This window comes from Channa argus, chromosome 21 (assembly GCF_033026475.1).
Source record: "Channa argus isolate prfri chromosome 21, Channa argus male v1.0, whole genome shotgun sequence".
In the NCBI taxonomy this organism is placed as follows: domain Eukaryota; kingdom Metazoa; phylum Chordata; class Actinopteri; order Anabantiformes; family Channidae; genus Channa; species Channa argus.
The window spans coordinates 10,196,079-10,217,831 of NC_090217.1; the positions used below are offsets into that span (position 1 = coordinate 10,196,079).

A 21,753-nucleotide genomic window follows, 5' to 3' on the forward strand; every position below is an offset into this window, starting at 1 on the left:
TCTAAAAAGGTCTAAAGAAATCAGGGAAGCTTGTGATGCAATACTGTTTTGTCAAAAAAAGTATTGTATATATTTTATATAATTGAGTATCAGAATATACATAGGTTATTACTTTGACAAAATAATTTCAGTCTTGCATTGTCTAGACTAAATAAACATTTTAGAAATTGATGAAATCATTGTCAAATCAACAAATGTGTCAGATGGTATTAATTTCAATCATATCAAGAAAACGAGAGCAAATGTCCATATTATAGAGTCATGTAAAACAAATTCAGCATATGTTCTGTAAGGGTTGGAATATGACAAAGTGAACTGGTCTGAAAGATATATAAGACACATGCTTTCAAGTGGTCACATGTACACATAAAAGTTAATATAACCCACATAGTATAAGCAAAGTGTTTGTCCTGATGCTTTGTGATGATAAGTTAATTCGTGATGGAGGCATTGGATTTCCCTTGACAGTTCACAGTGTTTTAACTACTTCATTTACATTCTTGACCGGAATTAATAGCTTTTAAAAAATACATTCTTGTGGGAAAATATAATTAAACTGGTAAGGGATTTATTGATGATTTAACAAAATAACTTAGATATTTCACATTACAGAACAAAGACACAACAATTAAAGTATAAAAATTAAAATTGGTCACCAAAACGACAATAAAGCACAAAATGTGTAGACTTAGTCTACAGAAAAATGTTTTGCATCTTCTCATATTTCACTGTTATGGAAGTAAATCATTCGAATAATGAAAATTGTTATTAAAATACTAACCATCCTCTGTGGATGAGGCCACATAGCCTGTGGTCAGGGAAGATTCTTAGTCTGTTGATTCATAGGGATCTGCCGACATCAGTCGTGTTATTAACTGGCATTTCCTCCAGCCTACGGCCAGTTCTTTTGTGATGAGAACAAGCCCTCCTTATGCTTCTCACTGAGCTCATCCGTCCATCCATCTACCCCATCTTGCCTGTCTGTGCTGTCTCTCGCTCCCTCTCTCTGACACATAGTACGAGAGCACTCACACTCAGGGAGTCATGTTCTCATGACTGAACATGATTGACTCAGTCAATAAGGTATTAAAATCTCTAACACACTCGCTGTGGCCGAGCACAAGCTATAGATCATTGGGCAGAAGTTTTGAGATACAATGACGGGATTCAAAGCGCCTGTGGCGATGGCTATCTGCCATCTGGTCAGATCTTTGATACACAAAGCAGGAAGCTTGTTGAGCTGCTGGACTTTTTGTTTGTGACTAGCATGTTTGTAATTTCTGACAGATCACAGATCATAATAATGTCAACAACAAGTATAAAACAAGCTGAAGTAGGTCAAATGCAACATTTTCAGGTGCTTCTGGTGCATTTGCTATACTAAAGACACTGGTTAGAAATGTACATCGGTGTATATGCCCCTAATGCATTTCAGTCAGAATACAGGAGCAGGTTCAGTGTTTTGACTCTACAGGTGTTTGTGAAACCAACAACAAAGGAGGAACAAAGGACAAGTTGATAGTGACAGTTCCATCTCAGAAAGAAATGTTATATTAATTTGATTCAGCAGCTCAACACTAGAGCTCCAGAAAACTCTGAATGGCACCAATTCAGAGTGGCAAGAAAAGAAAAATAAATCAATGTGGTCTGCTCAGAACAGGCCAGTCAAATGATGTTAAACAGAGGCCAAGAGGAGACAATTAATCTGCTTCACCATCTATTCTGGCAGCTCACCAGCCATTGAGTAGAGAGTTCTTCCTCTGGTCATTATAATTCTCTTTGGGTGGTGAAGCGTCAGACATGCCTGGGTGATACTGTCACACACCCATCTTCACAGCAGGTGAGTTTTTACAACTCGTATAGCACAGGTCCATGCACTCAGATGAGTGAAAGCACAGGATGAGTGTTAGCTCATCTGACCAGCGGGCTCCTGAAAAACAACCTGGAGAATGAATTGTTATACTGCCGTCTTAATTTTCCTGCATTATTAGTCATGCTTCATCCACTTTCATGTTCAAGGATTGCCTCGCTGGCTGGCTGAGTATCAGCAGTGTGGGTGAGTGTTTGAAGTGGGATGGAGATAGACACAGTTGGGATCATGTCAGAAGGTGCCATTTGGCTATTTTCAGTGTTGCACACTGGTAAACGCCTCCCAGACTTGACCTAAAAATAATAAAAATATAGAAAATCACACTCACAGCCTGAACAGTGTTCTTCTATTCGGTTTTATGTAAAGAACAAGTGACTGATAATAAATCTCCAAAGCAGATATTATTGCACTCAATAATAACAATGCCTTAGCACTACTGAATATTTGATGATCAGTTGCTAACTTTACAAGAACTGACTTCCTGAAAGTGCTCACTAAAAGGAAGGTACATTAACATGAGGGCTTTATTAGGCTGACCCACAGAAACCCAAAGGCACAAGAGTGAGTGTAGTTAATGGAAAATTTACTATTGAGTCCGTTTTGTTAGTTGGGTTTCTCATAATGCATAACATATAAAAAAAACCCTATAATTTGGAGACTAGGGTTTATACTATGTACTCAGGATGTCATATATCCTGAATAACTAATTTTTAAATGGCTCCAAGCAGAAAATTCATCCTTGAAGAGGCGGAAGCATGAAGAGCATGCTGTAAATGGATGCTGTCTTAAAAGTCAAGTAAGTGCTCATTGTAGGATAGAAACTCTTCTATTGACCTTTTATAAATACAGGCAATTAACAGCATGAATAGTGCTATTAAATTGTTTGAATACTTCCAATGATTTTTCCAAAGTTTTTTGCTGTCTTTTTTATGACAGGAAATTTGCTAAAATAATATTTTAACAACAGAAAGTGCCTACGGCCACACTGTATTTGTTTGTATTCCCTCCGTTTGTGTCTTAATATTATGTTTTTAAAAAGGGCTTAAAACATCACACGGAATTAAAAGTAAGCACTTACTTACCAGCCACACTAAGAGAATAACACAGGCTAAGAAGGGGATAAGAACCAGAAGCAAGGGTGTTCTCTTCAGCCAGCTATGTTGACGACCCTTCTCCTGATCCCCTGAAAGAAGGAAATATGATTAGAAATCTACAGAAATCTGACACTTGGTACTGCATTTTTCCCCCTGTCTATTTAACCAGTAAGAGAGAATTGTAGTTGTATCATTTGTACAGTAAGTACTAACTTGTTTGTTGTTTTTACTCATATTAATTTAGTTGAGCTCTCTTTTAAGATGTGAAATAACATAGGACAGCTTTAGGGCATTAGAAGAACTAACCACATCAAGTTTTTAAACCTTGTTTCTTTAACGGCGTGTATTATCTCTATGTGCAAAGTTACTGTATGTTCCCATCTACCGCTGTGGCCTTGACCTCAAATCAATATCTGCCCCTTCAAAGTCCACTAAGCCACTTTAGTTGTTAAGACATACATCACAAATTAAAGCTTATATGCAAATGATGAATGTACCTGGTGTTTGTGGATTAAGGCATGGTGGCAGCTTGCATGAGAAGCCAGATGTTTCTTGAGCGGCAGTGTGTAAAACATCTTTGATGTAGTCAAAGTAAAGACCAGTCATTAAGCTCCCCTCTGTGTAGTGACACTGGAACACTTGCATTGCTGTTTCCTGGGAATCAGAAAAATGACAAGGAATCCTGAAATAATTCATTTATGCACTGAGTGTCCAAAATTTTAGTGTCTACAACTAAGCTCCAGTGCTTATTTACACAATCCATTATTTAGATTTGTCCTGTTTGTTGCTCTAAAATGCATGTTGTGAAAACGGATAGATTCCTGAACACGTCTTCTGGGCATAGGACCTTCGGCCCAAGACGTGAGTGGGCCTGATGAGCCACAGCCTCTGAAGATGCTGTCAATATTGTTTGTTAAAGATCTCAGTTGAACAACCACAAAAAGAAATGCAAAATGACTCATAAATGATGACTAATGACCTGAAACTATCCAAGAGGTGCAAAATGACACAAAACATAGAGAAATAGATCTAAAATGACCAAAAACAGACACAAAACATTGACAAATATATACAAAATCACAAATAACAGAGATACAAAAATCATTTTTTGATATAAAATGAATAGAAACACACAAAAGTTGCAAAAAATATAAATGTAAAAGGCACATGAAAACTTATAACAATGCGACAACACAAATCTTTTGTATATGTCAAGGCAAACTATGCCTATTACTTTATAAATACAACTCACCTAAACATTCAGGTAATGTTTACTGTTAGGCAGAAGGACATTGGCTGAGTATTTACCAGTTCCTCGTGGTCAAATGTGAAGCGTAAACTTTTCAGCATTGCAATGAAAACAATGAGGTTTTCTTTGTTGGAGGAAATAGCACCAAACATGTTGGCCAGCTTCCGAAGACTTTGCTCCAAAGGATAGATATTTAACACAACCCAGCATGTGCCAGCCTGGAAGTACAATAAAAACAATTAACTTCCTTCATTCAATATTTATTCAGAGTCATCTTACCTTATCTTTGTTTTTACAGCTTCATACCTACCACTTCTTTGGGAATGTAACTAATAGGAATCTCATAATCCGAGGGGATATTCTGCTTCTACAGAAGTGATAGGGAAACATTTTTTTTTTTTTACCATGGAATATCAACAAGTCTCACAGAATTTCTCAACACAAAAGGTTATGATGTGACACAATATATAGTGAGTGTGGTGTATATCAGTGTGTGCAGCAGCTCAGTGATCTCACCAATAATGTCAGCTTGCTCACATCATCAGTTATTGGTGTCCCAAATTTTCCGGAGCAGAGATTCAAATTTGTGAAAAGACTCAAGAGGAGACAAGGTGCTTTCAAGATCTGAAGACCGAAAATTAAAAAACATCATATTACTAATCGTGTATTCATACAGTACAAGTCTACTGTATTTATCACAGTGTAACAATGCAGATGCAATAGTTTCCCCCTGATTATTACTTTACATTATTCTTGATATGTATGACAAAGAAACCATACTGCCTTGCTTAGGGAAACAATAATTGTATTTATAGGAGAGCACAGCCACTTTTCCCATCCAGGCAGGGGCAAGTTTCATAAACATACAATACAGGCATTTTTGTAGTTTTTAGTTAAAGAAAATGTATTCATAAGTCAAACAGATAATTCAGATATCTCTTGCTTTCTTTGCACGATATTTATTTAGATGGAAAACAGGAGTCTTTTCAGTAGCTTTACACCATTTCCAATTAAAATATCACTGCAATAATTTTGGATACAAAACACTATAAGTATTTATGCATGTGTAACATATAATGCATTTCTCAGAGGATTCAATTTACAGTCTAGTGCTTTTACTCTAACTGCTCTTTCAGCAGAGTTCTTTGAATCTAAAAGGAAGCTTAAACAATGAACAGCTGCAGTCCTACTTCAAAATACATGTCATATGTACAGTGACTGCGTTTTACATCAATGATAAAAAAAAGACCAACCTCAGCATCATCACAATAATGAAACAAATACATATAAGTTCAAATTATCTCAGTAGATGTTTGAACAGCTCTAATGACTCTTCTTTAAATGCAAAAACACAGTGAGCTGCATCATGATGAAATGTTGGACTTTAAAAGAGTGTAAACACTCCAGATCATGGAGCTATAATCCTTCAAAGATCTGAAATGACAGCTTCTTCATTATGATTACTTCATTTTATACCCCAAGGTTCACTTTTAAATACTACAATAATATAATTTTATTGTAGTATTTATACATATCTAAGTAAAAAATGACAAATAGGCTGCATTTCTCTTAACACTCCAAGGCACAGTGGAAATAGTCTATGTGGTTTTTTATTATTATTACATTTCACTTCAATCCAAGTAGCTTACGATGCAAAAATAATTATTACAGTCTAAATTCAAATATGATTTGCATTCTAAACCTAAAAAGTGGAATTGTATCTATTAGAAATATCTGCATCAGTATAGTAGACTGTACACTTATGCAATGCTTAATTATACCAAATGGCTGTGTAAAAAAACATATAAAAAGAAAATATACCACTTACTTTCTTCCTCATATGGAGCAAAAATCCAAGGTTGCTCAAATCCAGTGCATGAAATTCAGAGTTTTCTGTTCAAAGACGGAGCTCATCTGTTTCTGTGTGTGTGTGTGTTTGTGTAACATCCATGTAGTGAAACTTGAGGAAGGGCTGGCAGTTTTCACTGGTGAAGTCTTTTGACGTGGTGGAGAGTCCGCCTACAGGCTGACTCACTGTGTCACACACTGACGCTGTCTGAGACTTTTTCCATTAACTCCCACGTATCATTTTGTGCGTTAGGACCAAGTGGGTGCTTGTTCTCTCGAGAGAATATTTTATTTAGAACACATCAAAGTTCTTCCCCAAACTATTGAAAGCGAAAATGAAATTTTTCATGGGGGGTCTGGGTTCCTAAATTGAGAGATGCTCATGTTTTGAATAACGCTTTTTATGTATTTTATTTTTTAATCAGTTCTGTCTTTTGGCTTAAGAAGACATTATTCAATTATTTGAGATCTATGCAGAAGTATAATTGTGAAATGCCAAGCCAACTTTATTTGCATTATTGATATAAAATTCGAAATCAATACCAATCACAAATGAGATAAAACAAGTTTTAAAATTCTTATATTATTAAGATGTTATATGTGGATGTAATGCTCTGCCAATAAAAGGCACTATTCAAAATTATGTTGTGTGTGGTTTACATGTGACAACGTGACCTCATTTGAACGGAGTGGCTGCATAGTAATCTGGCAAAGACAACTTTGTGCAGTAGAACTGGAAGTGAAAACATGACAGACATACTCTGAGCTGAGTCAGGACATCGAAAGCAGGTCACAGCTAAATATAACCCAGACAGCTTTAGACCCCGCAAAACAAAAACACACAAGCTGCGAACTGGAGCGCTCAAGGGCACGCATTCAGATAAACAGGTGAGATGGACTGACATGACTATCATTTAGCGCCACTTAATTTTGTGGTGTAACCTCAGGTTTGACAGATTTTTACTAATGTACTCACATATGACCCCTTTTGAAGCCAACAGCCCCCTACCGATAAACAACATGCATGTGTGCAGCACTGGATACAGTCCAAAGTACGGGCAAATGTGACTTTAATGTGTTATATGAGACCTGCATATGTAATAAAATGTAAAGTTTGTGATTTGATGCTTGTTATTTTGTCCCTTGATATAGAAATGGATGACATTGAGCAGGAAAGAATAAATGAGGAACTGATTGAGTTTGCCATTCATGAGAGCATTCAAGATGCCTATAAACTGCCATTTTCAATACAAACAAACAGGTATGGGCAAGTTTAATTTTGTGTACATGTCCAAAATGATTTTATTACATGAGTTTGTTTATCTTTCACTTATAATTAAAGATTTAACAATATAATCTGAATTACATAATTTAAGGGCAACTTGCCCCAACAGAAAAGAACCGTATAGAGAAGAGTTTATGAAGATAATGACAGCCATTCACAAGGGTAAGTTAAAATGTAACTCATGTTGCATAAGAATTTGTGCATATGATATTCAAGTTACTTGAGGTAGACAAAAAAAGGAACCATTAAATAAGTTTGCATAAACAAATAATTTTAAATGTTAGTTTGTTTATGTCCCTGAATATTACAAATGCTACTGTATTTCTGTCCTGTATGGGTCTTGGTTGTGTCTCCATAGGAGATGTGTCTACCCTACAGGAGCTGTCAGGTTGTATATCTGCCTTCAGAGAGTCTGACAGCAGGGGCTGGCTGCTTCTGCATGCAGCAGCTGTACAACCACAGCTAGAGGTCCTGCAGGTGGTGCTGCAGGGTGAGAGCTCGGGGCAGGATGGGTGTATCCACCATCAGGAGTTTCATAAAACTTTTTGGGCAGATTTGAATGCTTGAAGCTGTGTATGTCTCCAACTTTGACAATGTCTTAATGGTGTTTTTGCAGCAGTGTTAACATCCACAGACCTGACCCTGGAGGAGCAGACAGGGGACGGGGACACAGCTCTGACTCTGGCAGTGAAGGCCGGCCTGGTGGGGAACGTCAGGACATTGTTGGAGTGTGGAGCTTCACCACACAACACCAACAGTAGAAATGAATCTCCCCTGCTTATTGGTGCACTAGCACACACACAAACACACAAACACAACAAATAACATGTTATAAAAATAATTTTAAAAACACGTGCTTTTTCTCTTCTGTGATTGGTATCAATTTGAATTTTTAAATTGCAAATGTAGTCCGAATTAGGAAGATCACATAGTTAAACGTTGAACATGGTAAACATTCATATTTACTGTAGTAGTAGCAAACTAATGATAACAGTTAGCTCAAAGCACCAATAAGTAAAGACTGACAAGTTTTACCTCCTTCCATTTTGTACATTTTGTAGCAGTGAGGCAGGGATTGTACGAGATGGTTTTGACCCTCATCATGAATGGGGCCTTTGTGCAGCAGGTGTGTCTCACTAAGTGGACCGTCACCCATGAAGCTGCAAAGGTGAACAGCTCTGTACTAACAATGGCTAAGGCATGAAAGAATCAGACCTTGAGCTGCAAACATCTCACATGCATCATATTTTCTTCTTCTGTCTTCTTTTCCCTCTTTTCTTTTATTTCCTTGCTTTCAACCTCTTGCGCCAGATGGGTTGTCCAGCTGTTTTGATGCTGCTGCTTCGACACGGAGCCAAAGTGACTGCTGGAAACGCACATGGGGTGACCCCTCTGGGGATAGCAGCTGAACATGGCAACACAGACGTTTTGGATATACTTATACAGCATGGTGAAACACTAAATATTGTGCAATGCCAGTATAGTATTACAATACAGTATATTCTCAAATGACTTATAAGCTCTGATTTTGTTTGTTGTCTCTTAAATTGCATATAAAAATCAGATTTCTTCTATCCTCTGTTGATTTCATTTTGTTGAAATGTTGTGTCTGCAGCTCAGGGCTACAGCAGTAGTGACAGCACTCAAAAGTTTCTCGATCTCATCAGCCTGCGGTTAATTTACCTTGCCTTCCACTAGGTGGTGATGTGAACGCCCGGGCCAGCAATGGAGACACAGTCCTGTATGATGCATCTGGATCTGGAAACCTGGACTGTGTCAAGCTTCTTCTGCAGCATGGAGCCAACCCAAATGTGGCTAGCTATGCTTGCCAGCTGCCCATCCACAGAGCTGCATATGAAGGACACATACTGTAAGTTAATCTTCCTGTTTTGAAGCTATGTAACAGCGACTGGTCATATCTGGTGCACCAGATATGGTAATATGATATATGCCAAAAACTTAACATCTGAGTTTTAAAAGATAAACCAGTTCAACAAAAAAAAAAGTTGCTCAAGACAAATTAACATTCTTTTCCTCCCATTTTGAGCCAAATTGATCAAACTGACGTAAACAAGTCTTTCCCTTCACCTCACAGCTCTGCAGTGTTTTCACTGTAGTCATTTCCACAAAGGGCCTTCTGTGAATCCCTGTTTTTCAGATCTGTCACTGAATAACACAGTAGCCCAAGCCACAATCTAATGAACATTTTTTTCACTTTGTCCTGTTTTGTTCTTTGAGCATTTGCTTTTCACTGCCTCTGTCTCTCACTCTCTTCCTGTTTTCCTCCCCTTCTTCTGCACTCGCTCTCTCTCTGTCCGAAGAGTCCTGAGGACTCTCATCCCCATCACCACAAAGAAAGCCATCCGTCTCTCAGGCCAAAGCCCTGTCCACTCAGCGGCTGACGGGGGACAGGTTGAGTGTCTGGAACTGCTTATCCAAAAAGGATATGATGTCAACGCCCTGCTAGACACACATATCTCTGGTATGGTAGACCTTGATGCAAATACTGTATGTATACAGGGTATTAGCATCAAACCCTCATGTCAAGCAGCACTTAAATATATATTAGACTGGTGACTCTGTTCTTGAAAAGGACCTTTCCAAGGTTGTGAACTGTCCTGTTATAGTATGCAACATATTATATTTATGATTCATGTTCTCATTGATGCATTTTAATAAATCTTGTTGCAGAAAACTACGGGGATCTCCGAAAAACTGCTCTATACTTTGCTGTTTCCAATGGTGATGTGACATGTGCTGAGGTGTTGCTGGCAGCTGGAGCGAGAACTGACTTGGACCCACTGCGATGCGTCCTGGTAGCAATACGAGCTGAGAGGTGTGGAATGCATATGTTTATGTGTGCTCATGTGTGTGTTGTGTTTCTCTGTGGTGGTGGCGTGGTTATCTTATATTAACCTTTGACCTTTCTGTTCAGGTATGAACTGGTGCAGCTGTTGCTGTCCTATGGAGCAGAGGTGAACTGTTACTTCAGGGTGATCTGCAACACAGTATTCCCTACAGCCCTACAGTACTGCCTGAAGGACAACGTCATGGTGCGACTGCTGCTCAACAGTGGATATCAAGCCTATAAGTATGAGAAAAGAAAAAGAATGTTAACACATTTAACTCACACAAAACAGAACAACCTGCAATGTGACGCTGAAACTACTTATCCATGTCCCTGGCAGGTGTTTCCAGTGTTGCCATGGTAACAGTGAAGGAATGGCTTGTACCTTGACGGACCTCCATAGCCAAGCCTATCGAATTTACAGTCGGTCTAATGTTATCTCCGTAAGAGCCGAAACAGTTAGACACCTGCTACAGAATACATATTAAAAAAATAAAATCAGCAATGAGTCTGTTTGTTGGCTTGCAGGGCAACTTCACCAATTTTGCTCCCCATGGCTTTAGTTTAGGGTGTAAATATAAAATTATACCTTTAAACTTCTCTCTGACTTCCCTTAGATGAACCGTCAATTCAGATTATCTAGTTGCTCACACTATGGAGGTTGTGGTCGTAGTCAACCTGTTTTTCCAGAGCTCCCCCAGATGATATTATCCAAACTCCTAATGATGTAAACCTCCTCCGAGTGATGTCGTCTGGAAGCAGGAACAAGTGAAATATTTTAAATCAGGGAAGTCAGAGAGAAGTTTTAAAGCATTATTGTATATTTAAACACTAAACTAAAGTCGTGGGGAACAAGTTGAAAATTGATGAAGTTGCCCATTAAGTACACACACAATGGTTTATCATGTAGTCAACCCAACATTCAATCATAAAATATTTCTTTCAGTTCTGTGACTTTGTGTCAGTGTCCTGGCTGACATATCTGGTTGGCAGTGTGGTGAGAATGCTTCTGGATTACGTCAACCATGTTAACATCTGTCCCAACCTCAAACACATCCTGGAGAGGAGGCCTGAGTGGAATGAGATTTCTGATATACTGAGTATGAAAACAGACTTTTGACAGAAGCAGAATTTTACAGCGGGGCTACATTTGGGACTTTTAAGGTCGTATTACATGTGTGCTCTTTGTGTCTGTCTAGGTAAGCCACGATGTCTGCAGCACTTGTGTCGACTGGTTATCAGAAGTCACATGAGTCTTAGGACGCTGAATGACCCTGAAGCCATGGCTGCTGTTTCGTTTCCTCCAAGACTTAAAAACTACCTGACCTACAAAGAGTATGACCTGTATGCTGGTATATAACAAAGCTATTGTTGTAGTGCATAAGTTTGAGCCACCTTCTGAACCTTATACACAACAGAAAATACTGTATTTCTTGGGTAAAAACTATAATGATAGTGAGTTCTTAGTAGTACACCGTTATTTATTTTCTGCTCATACTTGGAGAGTTATATTTTAGACTGCAGTGCAAATGTGTAATTCCTGATATGAATACCACTGATACATTTGAAAAATGTATGTATATAAAATAGATCTGAAATGCACTGTATACCCACGGACACAGTCCTGTGAAGAGGTCTGATTAAGCAACTTGAGTGAAAACACTTGTGTAGGTGGACAACACTATCCTCACTTTGACTTTGTTCACTCAGTGTATCATTAATATGGTGTTGAAATGTTTTGTAGGCTACTTTCTAATAAAGCATGATATTTTAAATAATTTTTTAATTTAGTTTGTGCTTATCACGTAAGCAGCAATGACATTGTTTTTGGTGTATGTTTGTGTATTGATAAACATTTGTCTCACAAGGCTTGAACATAATCATTACACAGCACATTTTTGTTAATGTGACAGCACATTAACAAAAAAAGTGGGAACATTTTTAAATGGGCCCCTTTAGCATCAATATGTACTTTGGTAATGAGAAAGTGAAACTGACTCAACCTTTAAGTTGGGCGACTGTGGCTCAGTTGGCAAGTGTTGGTTTGATTCCCGGCTCCTCCTGTCACATGTCAAATTGTCATTGAGCAAAATACTGAACCCCAACTTAGTTGCTCCCAGTGAATGCAGACCAGCTGAAGAGCAGCTATCGCATTAGTGTGTGCGTGATTGTGAGTTTGAATGGGTGAAGAAGAAGGAGTGTAAAGTGCTTTGGGTGCCACTAAGGTAGAAAAAGGTTACATAAGTGGAGACCATTTACAAAGGCAGTTGTTACAGAATTGCTATTACTTCGGTTGATTTGGCTGAGTGGAGGCAGCTGGGAAGACAAGGAAATGGTGGATGGAGGGAGTGTGGAGGAACCTGAGTCCACTTGAGACAAGGACAGGGACAATGTAGAATAGAAAATGTGGACAAACAGGATTGTGAGAAGAGGTAGAAGACGGATTGGGAGCAGCAAAAAAGGGCACAAAGGAGTGATTCCTGTGATTTAGTGATTTAGTGATTCCTGCTGAGGGTGATGATGATGAAGAGGAAGACTTAAAAAATAAGAAGTAAGAAATAATTTTGGACCTAAATGAGAAGTAGAGGAGAAAGAGGAAGTTGTACTGGAAGACGTGATTCTGCTGTCTGAGTGATGATGATGATGGTGGGGCTTTAATGATAAAAACTTTATTTAACACAGTAGATCCCAATAGAAAAATAAATTTCATGACCAAAAGGTCAATAAATGAAAAAATAAATTAGAAGAATACATATTAACAGCATATCCAACCCTTCACCTAGCTCTTTTCCTCTTTCTTTCTTGAGCCATTGTCTTCCTCCATGTGTATCCTTGCCATATTGTTGTGCTAGAGGGTTAAATAACCAGTCCAGTAACATTAGAGGATGTGTCACCTCTCTGGAGATAGTGATAGACACACAAGGACTAAACTTATGCCACATTCTGAGAGATATATTATCACTGTTTACCCTTCTTGTTCTGTGTCTCTGCTGGTTCTCACTGGTCTATTCTGGCCATGAACAAAGCCACTCAGCCTGTGCTGACAGACTGTTACGTTACAATCTGTGAGCTCACATACTTTTTGTGGCTCTGTCTCTCTGAGCAGTGCCTCCCAAAAAAGACGCTGCATCATGAGGCCCACACTTTAGTACGTTCCCTTCTGATCCCTCTCTTAAGGTCTGAACAGCAGCTGAGGACCTTAGAACAGAAGAGGACACTGACAGACATAGGCGGGCCCTCACATTAACTCGCTGGCCAGGGCAGAGCTGGTTCAGTCTGGAGTGGGCTCTCATCAAAAGCACCTTTTAACAAGACTAGAGAGTATATCCGAACATTTCCACAAGCGAGGACCTCCTCGACGGGGTTCTCATTTTCCAACCCCTTATGTCCCTGGATTTCCAGCAATCTCACAGTGGAACTTATGTTTTTCTGAAACCCTCAACTAACGCAGCGGTTTACATTAGGTCATATGCTATAGATCTGGTGTTTGTGTGAGTTTGAACTAATTCTAACTGCTCAGTGCTGATCACGTTTTGGTCATGAGTTATTTTGGATACCGTCGAGAGCTAAGTAAGTACGAAGATGTTGATGAAGATGAACTTCTGGCTTCCCTCAGCCCAGAGGAGCTGGCTGAGTTGGAAAAAGAGCTGGTGGACATTGATCCAGATGCCAATGTGCCCATTGGACTCAGACAGAGAGACCAGACGGAAAAGACTCCGACGGGTACTTTCAGTAGAGATGCCCTCATGAAGTACTGGGAGAACGAGACACGTAGACTGCTGGAGGATGAAATCTGTGGAGGAAGCCCCAAACCGGTCAGTGATGATTTGCTTGGCATCTCTAAAATGTGCCAGAGGGGAACTAGCTACATGTATCAGATTGATGTCAGGACATATTAACTAGAAAGCCTAAAAAAAAGGACATAGATTGAAGTACTTAAAGAAAGAAAAACACACATACATACAGTACATACATACATACACAACTTCCTTAATCACCGCGTTTGTTAAATTTACTTTACAGTACCATAATTTTTAATGAAAACTAACTGGTAAATTAATTAATTAATAAATATGTAATGAATGACTTTGTTACAGGATAAAACACAAGAGGAGTGTGTGACAGAAGGAAACAGTGAAGCAGAGGATGAAAAAGACAATGAAAATGAGAAAGAAAAAAAAAGGTATGAAACAAAGGAAAAAGAAATAGAACAGGAGGAGGATGATGATGATGATGATGAAGAAGAAGAATTAGAAGAAGAAGAAGTAGAAGAAGAAGAAAAAGAAGAAGAGAAGAGTGTCAAAGAGGAAGAAGCTGACACAGAAGAGGAAGAAAATGATGAGGATGAAGAAGAACATGATAAATCCAAACCTCAACCCTCAGAGGACTGTGCTCAGCAGACATTGCGGGCTGACACCCTGAAGCTACTCAAACCTCAGAGGGTGGACCCTGTGAGACTGACTCCTCCACCTCCTCCCGCTGACATCACCACAACAGGAAACCCGACTGTTGTTGATGAAGCTCTGCAACGAGTTCTTAATAATGACCCTGAACTCACAGAGGTCAATCTCAACAACATAGACGACATCTCACAGGTACAAACATGTTTCATGACAAAACACTGAGAAATGATAAAATCTAAAAAGATTATTTTTGGGGGGGAATTTTGGGATTTTTCTTACATAACAAGAGTTATATTTATTAGCTATGTTAGCTTAGCCACACGTTTATTAAAATATGGAAAGTATGTACATCTTATAAGCAAATAATTAAAAAATATTTCGTTTTAGTGAACTGTGTGCTTTTGCAGTAGGATAACAACTTGATGAATCACAGTATCTCTTTTAGTTATAGGTTGAAGTTTGAGTCTGATTTCAGATGCTGATGTGGAAGTTTGACTGCCTTTATCAAAAAACAACAACAAAAAAGAAGTTTGTCTAGTAGTGAGGTCTTTCAAGTCAAATGATAATCTAGAGTATTTGCTGTTGTTATATGGCCTTATACTGCATGTTTTAAAAAATATAAAGATTCTTATTTCCTGTTTAGGAAACCCTCATCAGATTTGCAGAAGCACTGAGAGCCAACACATGTGTGCGAGTCTTTAGCCTTGCAAACACCCGAGCTGACGACCCTGTGGCTCTGGCCATCGCTAAGATGCTGAAGGAGAACTCGTCCATCACTAGTCTGAATATAGAGTCCAACTATGTGAATGGGAAGGGTGTAATGGCACTGATTCAAGCTCTTCCTGGAAACAACACCCTGACTGAGCTTCGTTTCCACAATCAGAGGCACATGTGTGGAGGACAGGTCAGATCTTATCTTCACCTCTTACTTTGTTTCACAAAACAAACTTTTCTTTTACTAACAATGTCATTTAGCACTGTTTCTTTCTTGCAACTGCAGGTAGAGATGGAAATGGTGAAGATTCTTAGGGAAAACTACACCTTGATTAAGCTTGGTTACCAGTTCAACCTGCCAGGTCCCAGGATGAGCATGACAGGAATTCTCACCAGAAACCAGGACCGTCAGAGACAGAGACGCCTGCAGGAACAGAGGGAGCAGCAAAGCCAACAAGGGCTGACAGAGGGAGCTGTGAACCCCCGAACATCTGCGCTGGTATAACTTCACCACAATATGGGATAATTTTTTCAGACAGAACACTTATGCAGTGAGTAATGATTTTGTAATGATCTAATTCTCTGTTTCTAGAGAGGTACACCCAGACCATCACCTTACAGCTCACCTAGAGCCTCCCCTTGGTCCTCACCAAAACTCCCACGTAGTGACCAGGCTAAAAAACAGACACCTCCTGCTCCCCCTCCTCCTCCTCCCCCTCCTCCTCCTCCTCCACCACCACCACCTCCACCACTTCCTCCTCCAAAGCGAGAGAAGAAGAAGCCCACCAGGATGATCGCAGAGGTCATCAAGGCTCATGAGGCAAAGAACAAGAAGGTGGCAAAGCCAAAAGGAAAGAAGGGCAAGAGGGGGAAGGAGTTGGAGAAGGAGGAGACAAATACCATCCTGAAGGAGCTCAAAAATGCACTGAGGCCTGTGTCAGAGGATAGAAGAGGGGAGGAGGGCAGCAGACCATCTACGCCAATGAGGTCAGCCCACGACCAGCTGATGGAGTCCATCCGTAACAGCAGCCTCTGCAACCTCAAGAAGGTGAGTGATGCCATTCGGGCACTATAGGCACCTTTAAATGGCTTTCATCTGATGGTTGAAACTTCCTTTACAGTCTTATCTTCTGTGGTATTATCCCCTAAATATGGCATCAAATTAAAGATGTTTAGAAATGTACTAAACTGAAAAAATATACCTACTCCTTAAACGAACACGTGTACTCAATGCAAAATTTCATAGTTTCTGTACAGGTAAAGTGAACAAATGAACTTTATGTGACAATGACACAGCGTCAGTGGTGTTGTGAGTTTTCTCAGTAGCCAACATGCCTACAGCCCCCACCACTGTGGTACGATCACAGTGCTTTTAGAACTGAACAGAGGGACACAGAAAAACACAAAGACGTACCTAAAACCTGTAATACCATCAGTTAAGTATTCTCGCAGAGAGCAGGAAGAGAGAGCACGTCTGAACCTTGTTTTTGCGTCATTATTTCTGAGTGCTTGCCATTTTTCTGTTTTGGACACGAGTGAAAAGCTTTGGCTGCAGCTTGAGCACAGCTTGTTACATTGTTAGAGTGGAAAATAAGCTCTGCCCTCAGATGGCGGGGTCTCCTAGCTGTGAAATTCCTTTTACTCAGTGCAGGTATTTATAGAAGCTGTTCACCGGAGCTTTGATAAACACAGAAATGTAACCACACCATGCTCAAACAACACACATTTAACACAATCACCCACTGCTGCTTTCTCTGTACTACTACTTTGATGCAATGTCAAAGTTAAGATGGCTGTCTAGTCCTAGGTACTGTACATAAAACATTTGGCATATTTTCAAGTTCTGAAAAGTGACTGAAAAGGATTACAACTATGATTCAAAATCCCTGGAGCAACTAACAAGTCAAATGGCATCAGAAGCCTTAGTACGGTTAGCTTAGCAAAGCATGAAGACACAAAACACCAAACTTAGAATAAAAATAGGGGAAATGTGTTAATGACCCGGGTAATGGGGTTTGACAATCACTGAATGAATGATTAGACACTGATTAATATCCTTAAGCTTATCTTTGCTGTCATCATATTTCTCAAAAAGCAATAATGCCTAAATATTCTTGCAATTTTAAAAGTGACATACTGTATGATTGTTGTTTTCTAGGTGGAAGTCCCACACTATCTGCGATAATACAAAATAATATAATAAAAAAATAAGGTCTACTGGTTGGAAATCTACATAAAGATGACAATGGAGTGACCAACAACGACATAATGGGATTATTGGGGAGCCAAAAACTGAATTCTTACTCGTGGAAAGCAAAATACTGGAAATTTGCACTGCAGTTGAACTTTAGCTTTTGACAAAGTGTTTATGCCTAACATAAAATGATATCTCCATTTTAAATGAGCTAAGCTGTTTACTGATACATTTTCTAATTCACTGTTTTGTTGTAAAATTGTAAATATGATTTGTTGTTGGTAATTATATGTTAATTTCTAAATAAAGTAATATACTGTTTACAGTACTACTCATCAAAGTGTGTAGGCTGTTTTCTAATTTTGTGGCGTGTGGATGATTTGGAAGAAAGGGTCGAGCTGCTATGCAGACGTACAGGAGCACAAACAGCCCCTGTTTTTATCAGTGAGTCAGCTCACTGGTCAAGTCAACTACTGAAGCGTTTTCCCACTCTGACACATTCACAATACACCCACTGCAATTAGCACGTATTAAAGCAGGGTTTTGCGCACTTTGTTTGAACAATTTACATTGCATGACAAATAAAGGGAAAGAATAGACCCTCACTATTAATACTACTGACATCATAGAAGAAATGTCAACTTTATACATATTTTGCAGTGTGAAATAAAGAAAGCTGTGGGCTTAAAGAAAATGACTGCAACTTTTGAAAGAAGCAATAAACAATGGCTAATGCAAACAAATAGTTTACAATTGTGTAGCAGAAAAGCTTACATTTACTGACCTAAAGATTTACTTCACAGCCTTTTAAGTCATTTCTTCTTTAAAAAAAAGATTGGAATTAACAAGTTAAAAGTTAAAATTATACTAAGTTGAAGCTAGTGAATGGTTGCAAGTACTGTGTGAGTACATTAGATTGAGGGAGAGACCTAAAGCATGTGTGAGGAAGACAGATAAGAGAGTGGAGGCAAATTACTGTAATGTGCAACAAAAGAGTTGTAGAAACTGAGAAATGTGATCTATTTGTGTGGGTCATCCTAATCTGGATCTTGCATTTGCATACGCATTTTACGAGAGTTCCCCGACTCTACAGTAAAGTTGTTCAAAGAGAGCACAGTCATGGAAACATGATATTATGGAAATTCATCTCTCAAAGGTCTGTATATCAGATGTTTTTAAACTAGATTGCACGAATTACAATAATCTCAGCGTGGAATTAAAAATCCTGCCTGTGCTTTGGTTATAATTGTGCTTAATTTTTAACAATAGTTTCTTAAATGCAGTATTGTTGTTCTGCTTCATACTGAGCAGCACCGGTCACCTATCCTGTCAATCACAGTAACATGCAATTACATTATATATAATAACTGCCACTCAAAATAAAAAGTACTTAATTGCACACAGTACGTATTTTTGCGGTAAATTTGGCAGAATAAAGTACCTCAGTAGCGTACACTCCTTACGCTAAAACCTGCTTGTTCAATGGCCTGACTACAGCAGCTCAGCATGCATAATGCATTTCTTTAGCTAAGTGTCCCAGGAATAAAACTTCCTCTAGTCAAGTACATCAATTTGTCATCTGTCAAACTGTCAATGGGGGAACTCGTTAACAGTCAACCATACAATTATAGACTTCCTGCCTCTAAATGGGGTCTGTGCATTAAGAAATCAAGACATTATTTTAAGAGTTAGTATGCAAGTTTTGCATGTTTCCTCTTTTTTATTTATGGGAATTATATATCCATGTTATTTAAATCAAGCCACCAAACTGCACAACATTCAGACCCCTTGACCTTACCATTACTTAATGATATGTGCATGCAGTGTGCCAAGTTAAAGCTGCTGAATTCCTAAAATTCCAAGTTTAGTTTCAGGAGCATTTGATGCCCAGTTTCAACAGTAATTTAATTCATACTGTACTTGTGATGTTTTACGTACCACTGCCCAGTTATCTGGCTGTAACTGTACAAAAAAAAAATCAATTGATAATACTGCACCTTAAGTAACTGTCTAAATGTGTTGTTCAAAAGATCTCCGTTAGAAGACATGACCATGATGCAAAATGTCCAAAAGAGGCACTAAATTTTAAAAAATGTACACGAAATGCCCCCCTCAACCAATTAAAAAACCCTCAAAATGGCCAAGACAAATCCAAAAATACACATAAAATAACTGGATGGCCTATTGCGTTTGTCCTGCATGTTTGACTGTGTTTGTTGATGGGGGTCTCTATGGAAGGACTGTCTCCATGTAGCTCTGCCACACTTGTGGAAAGTGCCATACTTGCTCTAATCCCCCCCATGAGGGCTGCAGCATAGAAGTGATACGGGGTCAGTGTGGTGTCAGCTGATGGGCATAAACTAAAAATAAATAGGACCTGCATAGAATCGTGGTCATTCATTTTTTCATTATAGGGTCAGTTTTTTCAGTTGCTTCTAAAATATAAAAACATTTCAACATGTACATAACACAAGCTCAATGCCTGATTCAGCTAGATCTTGTGTATCTGGAAATGAGAACTTGTTGAAAAACGAGATGGAAATGTATATGTGAATGAGTGTCCAGGGTTAACATATGGACTCAAAGCAAAGTGAGATGTTCTCAAAGTTCAACTATTTCAGCCTCTACCAAACAAACATTCACCTCTGTAGACGTATGTTGCTATTAATAGAGATTTTGATTTTACAGTCAGGACTGTCATGTAAAACACATACAAACCATCACAGATGTACAGTTGTAGTGTTACTTCTGTTTTTCTGTCTCTCACCCATATTTCCTTTCCACCTGGCTCAGGGGGTAAAATGATAGCAGTACAGGGTGTGATAATCCTCTGCTCATCGGTTACCAGATCTCTCCAATTCCCAGACTTACACACAAAAACACAGTCTTTTACCACAGTATCTTTTTGCCCTAAAAATCCCAAACTATAAACTTGAATCAAAGGTTTTAATAGAACCATAAACAAATAAAAAAATGAACCAGTATTTTCAAAAAAAAAATGTTTTATTTCCAAAATTATACATCCTCAAACCAATGTCTTGGGAGGAAATATCCAAGTTGATACACAGAAAAAGAATCCCAAGTATGTAAATATCAACCATTCATTGGAGTGTACAATGTAAGAGTTTAATTGTCCAACCTCACTGATAAGGCTTGGCATCCATAGTGTCTTATTATCCAAGTTACCTACAGGAACTAACATCAGAGAAAACATAGCAAATATTTCCCCCGCAACATATCTTAATATTTAAGAGAAGATGCAAGTTCTTTAAGTGAAACAAGTGGCAATGTGTTTCTCAAAGGCAGAATTTAAATGTTTTTGCTAACTGGTAAACAGAAAAACGAATAAACAAAAAAAAAGAAAGACACATATTACAAAAAAATATTCTTTATCCAAATGTGTCTCACTGTGGGATTTACTTTCTGTATTGGTTCTGCTATAAACCGAAACCTTGTTGGCTGGAAGCCCTCAGACTGACATGCTCAAAAAGGCTGAAGCTTATCTGCTGAATGCTGTACATTAACATAAAAATAACAGCAGTGATCATATTTGTTTGAAGGACAACTTTTTTTACTTTTTAGTTTTTAATTTATTGTGAATATGCTTTTGTGAAAAAAAGTTTTGCAATATCGATGAGGGAACACACAAAGCATTAGTCTGGCAGAATCACTATGCTGTTTAAGTGATCACTTAAATTAGGAAAACTAATATTCATAATACGTTAAGATTCTTAATTTAGCAAACACAAAGCTTACTGTGGAGCTAAACATGACTATCACAGAAACCCCTGGAAGGACAAGCTTTGTATTTCACAATTAAAAGACTAAATTAGTTAGCGGCTCTGGTGCCCTTATATGGAAGTGCTTAAAAAACACTTCACATTTATAGGAACGAAGAAATAAAGCACACAGCATGTAGTTATTGTCTATTTTTCTCTGTTTGCTAATGTTTTAGCAGATTTTAGCATTTAGCAGTTTGAGAAGATCAAAATTCCAGCAAGAGTTTCTGATTGTGCCCTTCATCAGTGTCAGGCCCCATGAAGGCCACAATCAGAAACTTGTTGATCAAATATTTAAATTGTTTCTATAGGCCTAAGGTTTTTTTCAGTTTGCTTTTCCTCATCGATGCATCCTTGCCAGTAGGTTAATTTGAGCCAGAAGTTCACGTTTATTATTTAGTGCATTCAAGTTGCTTGTGGCCACAGTAGCTTCTGTTCAGGAAAAAGAACAAAAAAATTAGCATTTCGC

The 21,753-nt window shown here is 38.5% G+C and overlaps 3 protein-coding genes across 5 annotated transcripts; 2 read left to right on the forward strand and 1 right to left on the reverse strand.

Moving 5' to 3' along the window:
- Window positions 1-118: 118 nt before the first annotated feature.
- LOC137107038 (kit ligand-like) lies at window positions 119-6,255 on the reverse strand. Its single transcript, XM_067491242.1, has 7 exons — window positions 6,042-6,255; window positions 4,730-4,837; window positions 4,524-4,580; window positions 4,273-4,431; window positions 3,462-3,618; window positions 2,953-3,053; window positions 119-2,163 (listed from the first exon to the last, which is right to left on the reverse strand). The coding sequence occupies exons 1-7, from the start codon at window positions 6,051-6,053 to the stop codon at window positions 1,999-2,001; spliced, it is 759 nt and encodes a 252-aa protein (XP_067347343.1). The 5' UTR covers window positions 6,054-6,255; the 3' UTR covers window positions 119-1,998.
- Window positions 6,256-6,873: 618 nt separating this feature from the next.
- asb15b (ankyrin repeat and SOCS box containing 15b) lies at window positions 6,874-13,215 on the forward strand. 3 transcript variants are annotated; one of them, XM_067491239.1, is made up of 14 exons: window positions 6,874-6,949; window positions 7,214-7,322; window positions 7,438-7,508; window positions 7,705-7,836; window positions 7,963-8,130; window positions 8,408-8,514; window positions 8,658-8,796; window positions 9,045-9,216; window positions 9,668-9,828; window positions 10,038-10,182; window positions 10,282-10,437; window positions 10,535-10,637; window positions 11,141-11,294; window positions 11,394-13,215. In XM_067491239.1, the coding sequence occupies exons 2-14, from the start codon at window positions 7,216-7,218 to the stop codon at window positions 11,552-11,554; spliced, it is 1,776 nt and encodes a 591-aa protein (XP_067347340.1). In that variant the 5' UTR covers window positions 6,874-6,949; window positions 7,214-7,215; the 3' UTR covers window positions 11,555-13,215. The 3 variants fall into 3 exon arrangements, with proteins under 3 accessions (XP_067347340.1, XP_067347338.1, XP_067347339.1); XM_067491237.1 differs by lacking the exon at window positions 6,874-6,949 and adding an exon at window positions 7,049-7,113; XM_067491238.1 differs by lacking the exon at window positions 6,874-6,949 and adding an exon at window positions 7,050-7,113 and having other exon boundaries at window positions 7,456-7,508.
- Window positions 13,216-13,399: 184 nt separating this feature from the next.
- On the forward strand, window positions 13,400-17,508 carry lmod2b (leiomodin 2 (cardiac) b). The gene is made up of 6 exons (XM_067491240.1): window positions 13,400-14,009; window positions 14,292-14,789; window positions 15,241-15,501; window positions 15,598-15,810; window positions 15,904-16,359; window positions 17,470-17,508. The coding sequence occupies exons 1-6, from the start codon at window positions 13,734-13,736 to the stop codon at window positions 17,494-17,496; spliced, it is 1,731 nt and encodes a 576-aa protein (XP_067347341.1). The 5' UTR covers window positions 13,400-13,733; the 3' UTR covers window positions 17,497-17,508.
- Window positions 17,509-21,753: the final 4,245 nt, after the last annotated feature.